The sequence below is a fragment of the Phyllopteryx taeniolatus genome, chromosome 13 (assembly GCF_024500385.1).
Source record: "Phyllopteryx taeniolatus isolate TA_2022b chromosome 13, UOR_Ptae_1.2, whole genome shotgun sequence".
Classification (NCBI taxonomy): domain Eukaryota; kingdom Metazoa; phylum Chordata; class Actinopteri; order Syngnathiformes; family Syngnathidae; genus Phyllopteryx; species Phyllopteryx taeniolatus.
In genome coordinates, this window is record NC_084514.1 from 2,969,699 (window position 1) to 2,985,586 (window position 15,888).

At 39.0% G+C, this 15,888-nt stretch overlaps 1 protein-coding gene across 9 annotated transcripts in view; it reads right to left on the minus strand.

Annotated features, from left to right (window-relative positions):
- kidins220a (kinase D-interacting substrate 220a) overlaps window positions 1-15,255 on the minus strand; it is a 57,196-nt gene extending 41,941 nt beyond the window's left edge. For 4 of the 9 annotated variants that reach the window (XM_061793896.1, XM_061793891.1, XM_061793890.1 and 1 more), the window contains exons 1-14: window positions 13,492-13,606; window positions 10,551-10,709; window positions 9,742-9,840; window positions 9,202-9,300; window positions 7,246-7,344; window positions 4,760-4,858; window positions 4,450-4,548; window positions 2,940-3,137; window positions 2,758-2,856; window positions 1,601-1,699; window positions 1,375-1,473; window positions 1,112-1,289; window positions 866-1,030; window positions 594-773 (exon numbers count right to left, since the gene is read on the minus strand). In XM_061793896.1, the coding sequence (XP_061649880.1) occupies window positions 594-773; window positions 866-1,030; window positions 1,112-1,289; window positions 1,375-1,473; window positions 1,601-1,699; window positions 2,758-2,856; window positions 2,940-3,137; window positions 4,450-4,548; window positions 4,760-4,858; window positions 7,246-7,344; window positions 9,202-9,300; window positions 9,742-9,840; window positions 10,551-10,709; window positions 13,492-13,587 (1,768 nt within the window). In that variant the 5' untranslated portion in view covers window positions 13,588-13,606. Of the gene's footprint in view, window positions 1-593; window positions 774-865; window positions 1,031-1,111; window positions 1,290-1,374; window positions 1,474-1,600; window positions 1,700-2,757; window positions 2,857-2,939; window positions 3,138-4,449; window positions 4,549-4,759; window positions 4,859-7,245; window positions 7,345-9,201; window positions 9,301-9,638; window positions 9,841-10,550; window positions 10,710-13,491; window positions 13,608-14,540; window positions 14,563-14,933; window positions 15,079-15,105 lie in introns of those variants that run through there. The other 5 variants (XM_061793894.1, XM_061793895.1, XM_061793893.1 and 2 more) reach the window with 5 other exon arrangements.
- Window positions 15,256-15,888: the final 633 nt, after the last annotated feature.

Genomic DNA, 15,888 nt, shown 5'->3' on the forward strand with positions numbered 1-15,888 from the left:
TCTGACCAGTTTGTTTTCTTCTTTCATGATTTATTTTCAAACATCTTTGTTTATTGGTTGTGTAATGGCGCCCTCTAGTGAGCCAAATATTTGAACGCATGTTTTTCCTATGACAATTCAGTAGACCGCCACGAATAGGGATAGAGCCTCGCCACATATACAAGTAGCAAATTTCTATGACTAGCTGGGTTCACTCAAACAGTAATTACCCTAACCTCTATAGTAATAGTTAAAACCATAAATATACCACAAACTATAATCCCAAAACACTGGGGAAGAGAATTTCAAACACTTACAAACAAAATGTGCACAGTATATTGCCATTAAAAAACAAATTTAATAAAAAATTTAATGGGACTTGTTAAAAAAAATAAACCCACCGACCCACCCACACCCACACACAAATAGTCACGTTTTCCGCAAATACCGGGGGGATAGGTTCAAAGAAGAAATCCTTGAATAGGCGAATTCAGGAATGCTGAACCACGAATATGAGGGGGTCCACTATAGTGGTGTGGTGTGGTGTAGTCTTTCAGGAGCCATTGAGCACGTAACAAATGATTTGAGACAGTGTATAAAGTCTGTCATTTTACCAAAGAAGATGTAAATCAAAGCGAGGAAGCTAAGGGAAACAGCGATAGCCAGCTTGTGATCAACAGTAAAGCCCAGTATCAAGGCCACTGAGCCACACAGCAGGAGGGTGAGGAAGACCACCAGCCAGGAAAACTGGAACAACGGCTCGATTTGCTGCCCTGCAAACGTCTTCATTTCATCTGAGAGACAAGCGGAGAGGATAGAGGCATCCTATTAACATACTTCAAATACTTCTCGAATAGGAGATTTGTCATGCTGTGTGAGTACCGACCCTCCAGTTTCTTAAGAAGAAAAGATTTCCCACTGCCCCACTGTGCGTACAGACCAACACAGATGGGTGGTTGCATGGTGGGCTCGCTGAGAATGTCTGCAAGAGCACTGCTGTACAGGTCGTAACCCAACATGTCCCCATCTGATTCAGTTGGGGAGAGGTGTTCTGAAAGAGAAACAATAAAGATGATGAATGGTTCAGGTTATTTCGAATGAATCCTGAACGACAACAAGCAAATAGCCGTACTGGCGCCAAATATTTGTGTGAGTATGCTTTTCTGGTGCGTGCAATCGATGTTGTATGGTGTCTCTCCGGCCTTGTTCGGACGGTAAAGGAGGCGGCCATCTTTAGGGTTCCTTAGCAGCAGCTCGGCCAGCTTTCGGCTCCTCCCTCTGATGGCGATGTGGAGGGGTGTATCGCCTTTCTGTTCAGTCAAAAGGAAGTTGAATCAGATGAAGATAGAAAAATGACTAAGTCATTCAGAGTTACGAGTCATTCAGAGTCTTGACCTTTTCCACAGCTGACACCTTTGCTCCTTTATCCAGCAGCAGCTCGACGATCTCTATGTTCCTCATTTTTGTGGCTTTGATAAGTGGGGTTTCTCCCTCCTTAAAAGCAAGAATACACATATACTTAATTTCAAAAAATATTTAAGACAATAATTTCATAGAAACAAAGTGAAGATGTGCACAGTACAAGAGAGAGAACATGCTATGTGGCAATGGAATGTTATACCTTGGTGCAGCTCTCCGTGTCAGGGTTACATTGCAGGATGTCTCTCACCATGGTGGCGTTACCTTTCTCCACTGCCCAGTAGAGAGCTGTCTTTCCGTCCTGATGTGGAAAAAAACATTGGGAGTCAATTGACCACTGTAACAGCAACATAAAAAGCACTAGTGTTGAATTAAAGCTGTAAACCGAATATATAGTAAAAAAATAATAATATGCCTCACAATCTTTAGATTTCTTAAAATTTTGCCAGACGTCAACAGAGTGAACATCTCAAGGATTAGGTCTAGAAGTGTTTAGTATTTTCTTTGGCTTTTTTCATGTTTTTGTGATGGTAGAGTTGAAAAATGTGATAATGACCATTCATTCATTTTTTCAACACCACTTATCCTCACTAGGGTCGCGGGCTTTGGAGCCTATCCCAGCTGATTCTGGGCGAGAGGCGGGGTACACCCTGAACTGGTCGCCAGCCAATCGCAGGGCAATAACGACCAATGGAAATGTAAATTATTTTGACAGTGGTAGTGCAGCAACACAAACAGCACATGCATCAGAATTAATGGTTAGGAACTTACCATAGCACACAGTTGAAAGTTTTTTTTAGAACTCTTATAAAACAGTAGTTAGCTTATTTTGACACTCATAGTACAGATAGGAATGTTAAAAAAGAGAAAAAGTGTGACACCTGAAATTGTATTCAGCAAGCCTCCTTCTAAAATTCCTTAAACGCTACACCTACAAAGCAAGTTTATAAGTTTTATTTTTGTTTCATAAAGTTTTCTCACAGTTCCTAGCTCCTTATTGCACTTTTATGCAGTATTTTTTTAAATATTGTTAAAATGTTAGTTACATTATATGCACGGTTAATGATTTTAGCATTGTGACAGTTGGACAATGTAACAACTAAAACAAATCTCTCCAAACAGGAACAAATCGGTCCAAAAAATGGTCAAAAGTTAGTGTTCCAATAATACAGTCATACAGAGTATCTCTAAAATGTGCCTGTTTTTTAAGCCCAAACATTTGCGTAAACTCTGAGCCGAGGATTTAAGTTAAATTGAAGTAAAAACAGAGCAAAGCAAAGAGTATTGAGTTGCAGTGAACACAAAAAGGCCTCCTGCTTGCTTGTAAAGATCAACAAAGATTCAGAGAGGAGTTCCTACCTGGCCCCTGACATCAATATCTGCATATTTGTTCAGCAGAGCTCGCACTATTTCCACATGACCTCCTCTCACTGCTCCTATCAGCATGGTCTCCCCACTCTGGAGGGAGGAAACAGTGGGAAGGGAATTGCATTTGTTTTTCCATGTCGACCTCTGAAAAACAACTGTCCAATGGGTCTCACCCTATCTGGGATGTTAACATAGGTTCCGGCATCCAGCAGGTCCTGCACAATCTCTGTGTGTCCCTCCTTGGCAGCGATGGCCAGGGCTGTGTTGCCATCCTTGTCTGTCATGTTGACATTCGGGTTTCTCTTCAGCAGCTCCTTGACGATTTCAGTGTAGCCGCCTTTTACTGCCACAATCAAGGCTGTCATGGAGTTCTGAAAAAGAAACAGAAACAAGTGTCATACCTAGGCTGTGTGCTAATTAAACTGACTGGTCATTGACTCAAAGTCTCATAGGACTAACAAATAGCTAAAAACTCAATGTAATGTGTTTGGCTGGGCTGTTAAGCCATTACGTTAATGAACTTGACTGTGTAAATGTGTGTGTGACTGCTGCCAAATATTACATCCGTCCAAAAAGCAAAAATGCTTAAGAACTTGATGACAGAGTCGTACGCACAACCAAACATATGCAGCGGCACAATAAGAGACAATGACAGATGAATTTAACAATATGTTTAGCACTGTGGTTGTAGCTTGATCGTGGTTAAAGTAGAGCTGAACTGCATAATACTGAGCTGTTTTTCATATTTCGGGTGCTCTCCTGACTACAATGAAACCTCCAAAGTCAAATGTCCCGAACGTCAACAATAATACAGTACAGTATACTGATAATAACACCAGGAGTCACAGTTTTTTTTTGGTGCAGTGCTTCAGCAGGTGGGCAACGGGGAGACACCAACTGAAATTGGCTTGCGATTGTACTGGTCAGTCGGGTTTGGCTGCATCGCACAGTGTGAAGGCCCTTAGGTTTTTGCAAAAGGTTAAGTGTTTCACTTTTTTTTTTTCATTTTACAGTGGTTAACTTCAATTTAGACTTCTATGACAGTTACGAATGGTGAAATGTCTGTTAAAAAAGATTTATGTTATATTATTTTCCATGAGAAAATCTGGTCCCATTGAACATGAGTGGGGTGCAAATAATGGTGAGTGGTTGTGATATACAGGGTGATTGAAAAGTAACTCCCTATTTTAAAACACTTCTAATTTATTCATGTTGTAATATTTTTCTAAATTTGTTTGTGTATGTTCCATGATGTATGGGAATTAAATCAATGTTCTTGTTTTCTTTTCAGATCGATTATTCTGTTTAAAATTCCAAACCAAATTTTCCAACCAAACCAAAAAACATTCCACCAACCTTGTGAAATCAGTTAATGCGGTTCCCAGGCGGCTTGAGAAACTGGTGGCTAATGCTAGCGCCCATATCGAATTTTAAATAAAACTCCATGCAATACACTTTCTTCTCATGTTCATTTCTTGTAAGAATTATAGTTCAGAAATACATTTCAAGTACTTAAAAATAGGGAGTTACTTTTCAATCACCCTGTATATATAATATACAAGTTTCGCAGTAAGTGTCTTATATTGAGACGGTATGCACAATACAAACTGGCGTTTGAACTTTTAACAGCAGCCATAATGCAGCCACATTTAACCGGTAACAAGATATTTATAATCTGCTTACGGCTCCTTCCTGGTCCACATCGGCTCCATTGGCCAGAAGGTGCATCACACTGTCATAGTGACCTTTCCTGGCAGCCCAGATCAGTGGGGTGGTGCCGTACTGCAAAGAGAGAGCACAATGAAAGGACAGTTATTGAAACATGGGAGAATTCAATATTCAATATCAACAGTATTACAGGGAAAAAACTAATTATTCTACAAAAGTATTCAAGGACAAAAGCATTTGCATGATGTAAGGGTGCATTATTAATAACATTATCTGTACAATTACATAAAAGTACATTTTTTCTGTTTTGCCAGTGGGTCGTTACCTTGTCCGAGCAGTTGACCTTCGCTCCGTGCTGCAGCAGGAGATGGACGATCTCAGCATGGCCTCGACCTGCCGCCCAAATTATGGGGTAGACACTATACTGTTGGGAAAGACCAAAGTGATGACATCAACTCTGCTTTAAAGCCATTGGCCACTTTCTTATTGATAGAAAGATAAGAACTTCTATTTAGAAATCACCATCCATTTCAGTTCAAATATTTCTAAATGCACTCTGTACTGTAGAAAACTACTATCTGCACAACCATTAGAGCATAGATACATAAATAAAGAAATTAAAAATTATAACATTATAATTAGGGATGTCCCGATCCAACTTTTTCCACTTCCAATCCGATAACAATATTGCAGCCTTGAATTTGGCCGATACCGATATCAGTCTGATCCGATATCAGCAATAATTATACATACTTTACTTATTTTGTAGTATGGAATGTTAGAAAAGGCTTGATGAAGTAATATCACTCAGAGAACAATAATCAGCAACAGTAGGTATGAGAAAAACTGAACCAAGTAACTTTAGAAATAATATTGTAATATAATTGAATCAAATAAAAATGACGTATATTAGGAAATCCTGAAAAATGAATAAATAAATAAAACCAATAACAAAAATATATACTGTATTTAAATTGCAACATAACCATTGCTTAACTTTAACACGAGCATTTTCTACATTTGAATACTGTCGAATAAATAAAAAATAAATGAGAAAACCATGAAAAAAATATCAAATAAATACAAATTACACTTTTAAAGTGGAAAATAACAAAAATAAAGTTTAATTCAGTTTTTTTTTTTTTTTTTACTGTTAGTATAAGGTGGGAACATTTGCTTCCTCTCCATGTGCAGCAATACACTTTTGAACTTCTTGATGCAATTGGGGTTTACTTTTATTGACCATCGCTGTTCCTGCTGTGTACATCTTGGCCTCGAGGGCCAATGTGATAGACACGATGAGATACACAATTGCAATAACAAAGAAAGTAAAAGTCACAATCGAATATTGGTATTACAACCTGTTTTTCATGGAGTTTCCAAAATATATGCCCGAGGGTATTGTTATATTGCCTTTTTGAATGTGGTTATACAGCATTTATGTTCCAATATTCATTATTTTGAGAGATATAAGTGTCGCGAGTTCAATGCTAATTTTCATTGCAAACAAAAACGAAGAAACGAAGCCTGTAATGTACCGTAATTTCTCGTGTATAATGTGCACCCATGCATAATACGCACCCCCAAAGTTGACCTCAAAATTATGGAAAACCTTTCTACCTATGTATAATGCATTTTTATAATGCATGATTTTGCTTCTCCCCATATGATCAAAACATGAAATACAATCTGTATTTTGTTAGGTTTTTTTAAAGAATTATTCTGAAGTTAAGCACTTTCTTTGTACACGTAATACTTTCTTTTTATTTACTTGCTCTTATTTTGACATACACAGCAATACTTTTATTTAGTAAATGAGAAAACACACAGTTGTGCTCATATGTTTGATTACCCAGGCAGAATTTGTAAGATGGATACAATTCTTTAAAGAAAACATGAAAGACCAGGTGAAACATATTTAATTTTATTTTAATGGGATTCAAATTCAACTGTCAAGCATTTCAGAAAAGCATTATCAGTAAAAAAAACAAAAAAACATAACCATAAAGAAATGAATGATGGTTGTTGTTCAGTCATCCGTTGTACTTAAAAAAAAAAAAAAAAAACAAGAACAATATTTCACAAATTCTGCATGGGTATGTAAACTTATGAGTACAAATGTAAAAATATGTAGGCATAAGTACGTACCCCTGTCATATTGGAATGAAAGTGTAGGCTACACCTTTTTCATAACCTCTAGGTGGCATTGGCATACTAGAATGAAAGTCTACACCTTTTTCATCACCTCTAGGTGGCGATGGCATATTGGAATGAAAGTGTACAGCTTTTTCATAACCATGACATGGGGGCATACATTTATAAAATGTGAAGGTTTTTTTCCATTTTCCCCTATACCAATGTATAATGAACACTATTGACTTTTGACAATTTTTTGTTGGGGGGGAGGGTCTGCATTATACACGAGAAATTATGGTATTTGAACATTTAATAGGTGCAATTCCTTTGTTGTGTCAGTTTAGTTTTACAGTGAACTTCAACTGGAGTGTCAAGAAACCACTTTAAGCAAGCGACATTCACTTTTACTCCTTGCTACTAAGTTAGCACCTTAGTAACCTGTTGTAATCACGTGGGCCAGATTTGCATGCAGTCCAGGCGCTGCTGGATAAAAGTGTTGGAGGGAGCATGGAATGGATTCCTTGCATAAGAGTGGTAAAATCTCAGATTTAAGAAGCAGTCCGGACCGATCCGATACTAAATGTTTTGCTGACTGATTTCAGATCTCAAAGATCGGATGGGACACCCCTAATTAAATGATGTATGAATGCAGAAGAGCGTATCCAGTCTTAGTACCTGGCCAGTGATGTTAGGGTTAGCTCCTTTCCTCAGGAGCAGCTGTGCGACATCTGTGCGACCTTTATAGGCGGCCCACATGAGAGCAGTCCACCCTCCCTAATTAGAAGACACAAGCACAGACACCATTTGTTTAAACATAGAAAAGTTAGGGTATAACACTTACAGAAAACAAAGTGAGTTTAAATTCAATCCCTCCACAAAATAGAAACAACCTTTGTTTTACTGTGTGGAGACTGGAGACAATGTGCTATTCACGGATGGAGTGATACACATTGCACCAAGGGAACAGTAGCATCACACATTGTCCTTTTTTTGTGATTTTTGTTGTTGTTATAAATAATCCAGCTGTAATGCAAGGTGTCCAGTGCAAAGTCCCTCACATGGTAATGACTCAGCTCATGTCTCTTCCTTCAAGTCGCGTTAGTGATTAATGGGGATTGCGATTAATGCAACTGGACACAGAGGCGACTGTACGCTGTCTCTTGTTCTTGTTTCTGGTAGGTCTGTATTCCAGAAGCAAATCCCATCATTGTCTCATATGAATAACATTAGAGGACTATAAATGAGATTACTAAAAGGAAGGAGCCATCACAGTACTACTGGTGGTAGTAGTAATCGCATTTTACAGCTAATGGATCTTCTGTTTTAACCAGCACTCAGGTTGTCACATTGATAGCTATTAAATGAAGACATGAACGTTCATTACATTCCGAGTTGTCATACTATTCGTACATTGAAATGATATCACAAAAATGTAATAGAAAATAATCATTATCATCAGATAGTCATGTTTTAATTTATATTCAGAACAATAATCTGTCCTCATTGCTCACACTCACAATTCTGAATGTATTTTTTAGACAGTATTTGAGACCTAATATTTGAGAGCTCCTGCTTCCTGTACCAGACACTAACACCGCTATCTATATTTGTTGTTCATTTTCCCCTTTCACCAGTAGTATGCGCCTGTACTCCCAGAAGTGCAGCCAACAACACAAACACTTTTTACATCTGCTGTAATTAATTTGTACACACCGCTTTCTTATTGTGCTGCAATCCTTCTATACTATTGGTGCTCAACTGTTGTCACCCTCGGACCTGCATTTTTGCGATTGTTTCAAAGTCGCGACCTATAAAGAAGTTAGGAACAATATAGAACATGTTCAAAAATAACCTTTAAAAACATATCAAGATCCTATTTTTAAACATTACTACTCACGCTTACGTTTAAAGTGCCTTTCGTAGGCAAGGTAGGCAATGCAAGGATGAACAAAACTACAAAATTGTATTGTATTGGCACTGATCTCTTTTTTTTTTTTTTTTTTTTTTTTAAGGAAAGTGCAACATCAATAGTTTGTCTTCTTTTTGAGAAACGAAGGCTGCTGTCCAAAGCAACTGTAACAGTTTTAACAGTCTGAATTACACTATACATTTTTTACTACCTTTTGGTAATCCACCCAAAATGGCTCTGCGACCAACTTTTGGGCCCCAACTCACCTGTTGAGAATCACTGCTCTATACTGTCTCTCCCTCCCTCTCTCTACTCTATACTGTCTCTCCCTCCCTGTCTCTGCTCTGTCCCTCTCTTCTATCACTCTATCCGAGCCATAACGGTTGAGGCAGAGAGCCGCCCCAGACCAAGTCTCAAGTCTGTTTGAACTTTCTTCCTAAGAGGGAGTTTTTCTCCTTGCTTCTGTCGCCTAGTGCTTATGTTGGTTTCAGTTGATTTTTTTAATGTGTGAGCAGCGTGGTTCTAGACCTGCTCCCTATGTGCCTTGAGATAACTTGCGTTGTTTGGCAAGCGCACAGTGTCAATTTGCCTTTAGCACTACTTACTTCATCGTGAAATGGTCATTTTTCGAGTTGTCTTTTTCCCTAAACATTTATTATGACCGTTATCCTATGAAATTATCCTCCCTTTAAAGCTTTACTCATCATCATCGATATTCTCACCATGTCTCTGTGTTCCATGTAAGCATCGTTGTCCAGCAATTCTCCGACCACATGAATGTGGCCTTCCTTGGATGCTGACATTAGCGCTGTCCAGCAGTCCTGTGCAAAGATGCAAACTGTTACCAAAGGAACCACCATCCAGCTCCATGCCCTGTTGAATGAGTGTCTGGCTGAGCTCTCGGTTGTAGAGAACCGACATGCGGGCCATGCTGATAAGAGAGCGACAAAGGTGATTGGAATGTGCCATTAATGGGCAATAGCAAGTTACATGAGCTAATGTTAATGAGAGCTGCTGTGTGTGTGCACAATGTATATTTAGGTACATGCGCACGGCGGATGGACTCTGAGTGATGTCGTCAAAGTTTCGGTAAAAGTCGTTATTAAAGCTCAGGTTGGCTCCAACATAGCCTGTGCAAAGTGACATAAGCATCTGCTACCTCAGGTTTTTTTCAACTGATGTCTTCATTCTCATTGTGCAACACGTTCTCCAGAAGGCTTTCAATTCATTTCAAGGTCGCGTAAGTCCTCGTGCAAGCTTACAACATCATCGCAGTTAACGTTGGCTCCTCTCTTGATGAGCTCCTGCACGATTTCCAGATTGCCCTGCTCAGCCGCCACCATCAGTGGAGTCTGTCCATTCTGAAATAAGACAAGAGGGAGAAAACAAAGACATCATGATCATGTTTGTTAACTTTAAAGTTCACAAAAGACCACGATTGAGAACAAACTGCAGCAATGCCCGTGTAGAAATCTACATTCAGTACATGATTACGTACACAGGAATTCATGATTGGTGCTATTCTGCTTATTCCAGAAATCACTTTCTCCAGGTCTTTCAAGGGGTAAATTGGCTAAATGTATCAAATACAATATTATAGGTTAAAAATAAAAATAAAAAAAATAAAAATATATATATATATATATATTTTTTTTTTTTCTTTTTAAAATTTTTTTTTTTTTTTTTTGGGAGGCTGGACCGGATAATTGGAAATTCCATTCAATTTAATGGGGAACGACGATTTGAGATACGAGTGATTTATGTTACAAGCATGGTCATGGAAAAGAATTAAACCTGTATCTCAAGGCACCACTACATTTAAAGAAAAGGCAACTGCTTATAGCCAATTATTTTAAATTGGACTACAAAACGTGTCATTTGGTTGTCATTTCAGAGCAATATATTTGACCAAACTACAGTACTTCTGGTATCTCAGGTCAACTTTGTATACTGTCCTATACAGTAGTTTTCCATTACAAACATACTGTTTTCATTTCTACAAACAGCACCCTGGAAGCGATCTTTATCCATTATTGTACAATTAACCCAACAGGGGGTTGTTGCAACTTACATCACTTCTGCTGTCGACGTCTTTGAACTTGTCCAAGTGTGCTTTTATGGCAGCCAGGTTTTCCTCCTCCACGTAGCTGAACAAGCTTTGGACAGCCACGGAGGTCATCTTCAGGGAAGTGATGGTGTCCATGGCTGAGTGGTCAACACCTGGACTCCGCTGTGGCGGGAGAGGAAGGCTGATTAGCATATGTGTGGCTAGACAAGAGGGTGCGGTCTCTTTGCAGTGAGGCTGCCAGGCAAATATTGCCCAAGCTTAACTGCAGTTTTTCAATAAAATGAAAAGTTCCAGGAGGAAAGGTGAGCGAAGCTGTAAATATGGCAAAAAAAAAATATTCAATGTTAATATTCTTTGTGTAAACCAAATCATAAAGTCGACTTTATTTGCAGGTTCACAAGCTACAAAGGTTTTCACCATATTTCCACCATAGCATTGATCCAAATAGGATTAGAACATTTAGCTCAGTTCTGCCTGTTCGTGCTGAAAACATGAACTGAACATGAAAAATGTAACAGCTAATGAGAATTAAAGGGTCACGATCACAGCACATTAGTGGCAAGTCTTCAAAGACCACTGAGAACTTTTAATTCTTTGAAGGTACATTCATGTGCTTTAAATATTTCCCCAAAAAGTTGACAAGATTTACTTTCCTCGACTGCAGTTTCAGGCATCTATTCGAGGAAAGGTTTTTTTCACTTTTTAATATAAACATAATAATAATATCATGAAATGTGTTTTATAATAATTATACCCTTTGTCTTAAAGCATCAGCTTTACAGATGCCCTCTGCCCTGGTAATGACATCGACCATGATTTCAGATATCATCCACCTATCAATCTTCTATCGCACTCTTCTTCATTAGGCTGACTTTGGGCAAGATGTGGGGTTCAACACATCTGGACTGGTTGCTGGGCACTTGTAGACACAAATCCATTCACACTCACAGTCAATTCAAGTCTTTAATTTACCTAAAAAGAATGTTTTGGGGGAATGTGTGAGGAAGGACCCAAATAGCAGAAATGTAAAGGCTTCTTTCTACTCGCGCAGACAGCAACCGCACTGACGTCACTGCGGCTATCCCGCACGCAGTTTTCCTTTACACTCGAGCGCAACCTATGCACGCAGTTTTGAAAATGTAGTGCAGTTCACCTCCAAGTCGGGGGTGTCGCTACGGCTGGTATTGGCTAGGACACCACAAGATGGAGTTTCCTCTGCATTTTTTGGCCATTTCCGGTAGCCGTTTTTACTTTCCTTTCCGTAACAAGGAACAAAGCAACAACAATGGCGACCGTGGAACAGAGTCTGCTAGAACAAATGGACCTGGATTACCAGATGATACGTTTAATTATGGTGCTATGTGGAACCGGGACCAACGCTGATTACATCATCACAGCATGTGACTAAAACGGACCAATCACAAGAGATGATTCTACGCGCAGCAACAATTTTTGCAGTGTGCACGTCAAGCGACGCAGAGGGGCCGCGCGGGCCAATTCGTCGTTCACGTGATGCAATGCGGGCGTTGTCCGCTGCGGAGTATAAAGAGGCCTTAAGGCAGGAGTGCTAAACACTAAGTCACCGCGCTACTGTGATGAAACTATATAAAACAATAATAAAATGTATAACGCTTGACAAGGGCATGTTTAAGGAGATGTAGAGGGTGGCTTGCTATACAGCATTCAAACCCAAGACCTCTTGACTGGTGCATATGTGCTAACCACTCACTTACTGTGCTGTCATAGTAAAGGTAATTACTCTTGGTACAACCTGTTTTTTTTCCCCAAGTGGCTAAAACAGAAGGCGTGCATTTAAGGTGAGGCGTTTTAGTAGTTAAAAATGCATGTGGCAATTAATTGTGGTATGCCTGGCCATTATTTGAAATAGGGAAGCATACATTACATACACATTTTTAGATGAGTGGTAAAACATTTTAATCAATTCAAAACAAGAAAAGGTATGGAGAAAATAGAAAAAGTAGGCTCAAGAGTTAGAAACCATCTCCCTAAAAACCTTTAGGAATGTTGGATGGTGGAAAAGTGGCGCAGATGTAGTCCATTATATATAATTCAAGTCCAGAAATAAAGAGACTCGTTTCTGTGTTATTTGTGTTACTCACAGCTTTGCCCTGATTTCATGTATGCTTGTGTAACTATTAGGCCACAAGATCACCCCGAGCAACAATTAAAAGTCTTATGAACACATTTATTTCACAGAACAAAAGAAAATCCCATTTAAAATGGCCGCTTCTTTGTAGGAGGTATCAATAAACATTAATAATTCATCAGCGATGGGGGCTGGAGACCAGTCCAGGGTGCACCCCACCTCTCGCCCAAAGTCAGCCGGCTGGGATAGTCTCCAGCTCACAGCAATAACACCTAATAAGGACAAGCGCTATAGAAAATGGATGGTTGGATCCAATTTGGGCTCTACCATCAGCCAGACGCGTTTCTCGCTACTAAACTGAAGCCGCTGCGACTTTGGCTTCCTGCAAGCAGCCTCAGAAGAGGGTTTCCTCACAAGCAGCTCAGTGTTTCAACATAATCCTGGAGGCACACAGGCAGTTCATGCTCAGGTCAATACTACCTGATATGATTATTGGGTGGAGAAGTACAACAAGCCAAAGCAGTAAAATAGTGACTTTTTGTGTCTTTTTATTCAATTTCTAAGTGCTTATGTTCCAAATACTAGTCTATGTCAAGCATTAAAGCACTGTGAAAAATCCTTTGTTGACAGAGGAGGCAACAGTTGACACGCCCTCTCTGCTCCTTGGTTTCCCAGCACAACATGGAGATGACTTCATCACATCCCTGTCACCTCATCAGTCGGACAAAAAACGCAAGGCCAGTCCAAAGCCACCAAACACAACTAACAAGGGATCAAAGCTAGTTTACAGGCAAATAGACCGGACTATAAAAGAAGAAAACAAGGCTCTCCCCTTACCTTGGTGGAAGGTGATTTTTCAACACCAGTGTAGGTCTTGCGCTCACACCATAAACACACAGCATCTACAAACACAGCCTGGCTCAAGCTTGGCATCCCCCCACCTCTTTTTTACTCAAGGCTGAATATTCAATGAGGGGGGCTGGCCTACACCCATGACATCCCCACACAATGGCAGCACTGCATTTCCATTCATGGCGGCTCCACGAAAGGGGATAATTTTTGTCATTTCTATTTTTTTGTGCAATGATGTGGAAACTGAGTGGAAATGAATGATAAACAGGAAGTGACAGATTATCAATTTAGTAGTCACTAGAGCATGTTGAAATGTCCAACACTGTCCAACAACCAGGGTATTAAAATAACCTATAGTACTGTATGTAATATAATTTGAATGTATATATATATATATATATACATATATTTTTTTTCATTAATGCATATTTGTTTTCAATGCCCACGCTTTAAACTGTAATCCACCATTCTGCAATAAACAACAAACATAAAGCTACAGAAGCCACTTCTAAACTTAACTTTTAAATGCATGCGCTAGAACATGTCTGCATAATAACAACATTGTCTTAAAATCAGCACATCACAACAATGTTAGCAGCCAATGCTATGCTAATACAAAATGGGAGGTGACTGTCCTGGCTGGACCACCAATATATAAATGTATAGACCACCAAAGTAGGTTATCCGTGGTCGATGTGGCAATGACAGAAATAATTGTATCCTTATTTAATTTAGGGTAAGTCAAAAACTGTCATTATAAAGCTTTTATTTCAAGATCAATTATTACATACTACTAAAGAGTCCTTGTTCAACACTGATCAAATATGGACGAATTGTTTGAATCAAGCATAACTGTCAGATAAAACAATACTAATGTCTGTAGGTTAAATGAAAGCAGCAGTATGTTTTCGCTACAGCCCACACACATACAGTATAACATGAGCCATTGTCACTTTTATCAATTATCTTTTTAAGGTTAAAATATGTTTCAGCGTGTGTGTGTGTGTGTGTATGTTAAACAAAAAAGGACCAACCTCATGGAAAAATCGCCAGTGTAATGTGAGCAACATGCAAAAGTAGACAGTTTGAAGGCAAGACTAAATTTAACCAGTCAGCTCTTCATCACACGTCGTGAAGATGTTAAAAAAAAACTGCTGAGGATCCAGGTCCACGACACCGCCAAAAAAACCAAAACGTTTGCAACTTGCCTACAAGTTAAGTACTTGAAAAGAGGCTTTTTGGGGGGCATATCAAGCAGCGGGTTGAGTGTTTTGGAACTCACCAAAATTAAAAAAAATAAATAAAGCACTGCACAACATCTGGGTGTCACTTTTACCTGTCACATGGGCAAGAGGTGACAGGTTTGTGGGGTAAGCAAAGATATATTTGCGATATTATCCAGCTATTTTGTGCTCTGGAAGGCTTACTTTTGATATTATTTGGTTTCATTTTCCATCCACCAGAGGCGACGACGACGACGACAACAGTCGGCCAGCTGAACTTCCAGTAGCTAATAAGCTAGTTAGCGTTAGCGCCGGGAGGCCAGCACATCAACAAGTTCTTGTCATTTTAACCAAGCAGAAGCCGAAGTGCTCTTACCTTGACCGAGAAACTGGGAAAATGTCGGGGCTTTTCAGTTACAAGAATATAGTGTCATGATAATTCGCGTTCCCATTTGGAAGCCTTGTCTTTTTATTTTTTTATTTTTTTATTTTTTTTTAACCGAATGACGTTGACGTGGGGTGTAACGGAGTCACATTACAGAGCCGGGAAAAAAGGAAATATACAAAGATTTTGTTTTTGATACAACTGAATGAATAAAATGTATGCGTAACTTAACTTAAAGCAACGAATAAAATATAAGTAAAAATATTCAATGTATATTTACTTTTTTGGTACGCCATCGCGTAGCTCCGCCCCCCGCAGCTGTACACTAAGTTCGAGTGTTCAGAATGCGTTCAAATGCCCGTTTACAATACAAGACAATGGAAAAGCTGAACTCGTTGCAACGATATGCTTCAACAGAAGTGTTCTTTTTTTTGGATTTCATACAACCTGGGACTTTTACAGCTCTATCCGGTTCAGGGTTAGCAGCACCCATCTCTTGTTTCGGATACAAAGTCATCGTGTGTATAAATCAAGTCTAAAAGGTTGATGCAAACAATATCTAACTGTTATTGCATTTATACGCTGTTAAGTTGGTTAGAACAACTGACTTGAATACATGTTACATGCTTTTTAGGCACACTAAACGTAAGTGATATTTTAATATTTTCTTCTGAATGTTTTTTTTTTTTTTTTTAACTGATGAAGACCAAGTTAGTTTGCGAGAAATCTATATTTTAAATATTTTTTCTGAATGTTTATATAATGGTCACTCTT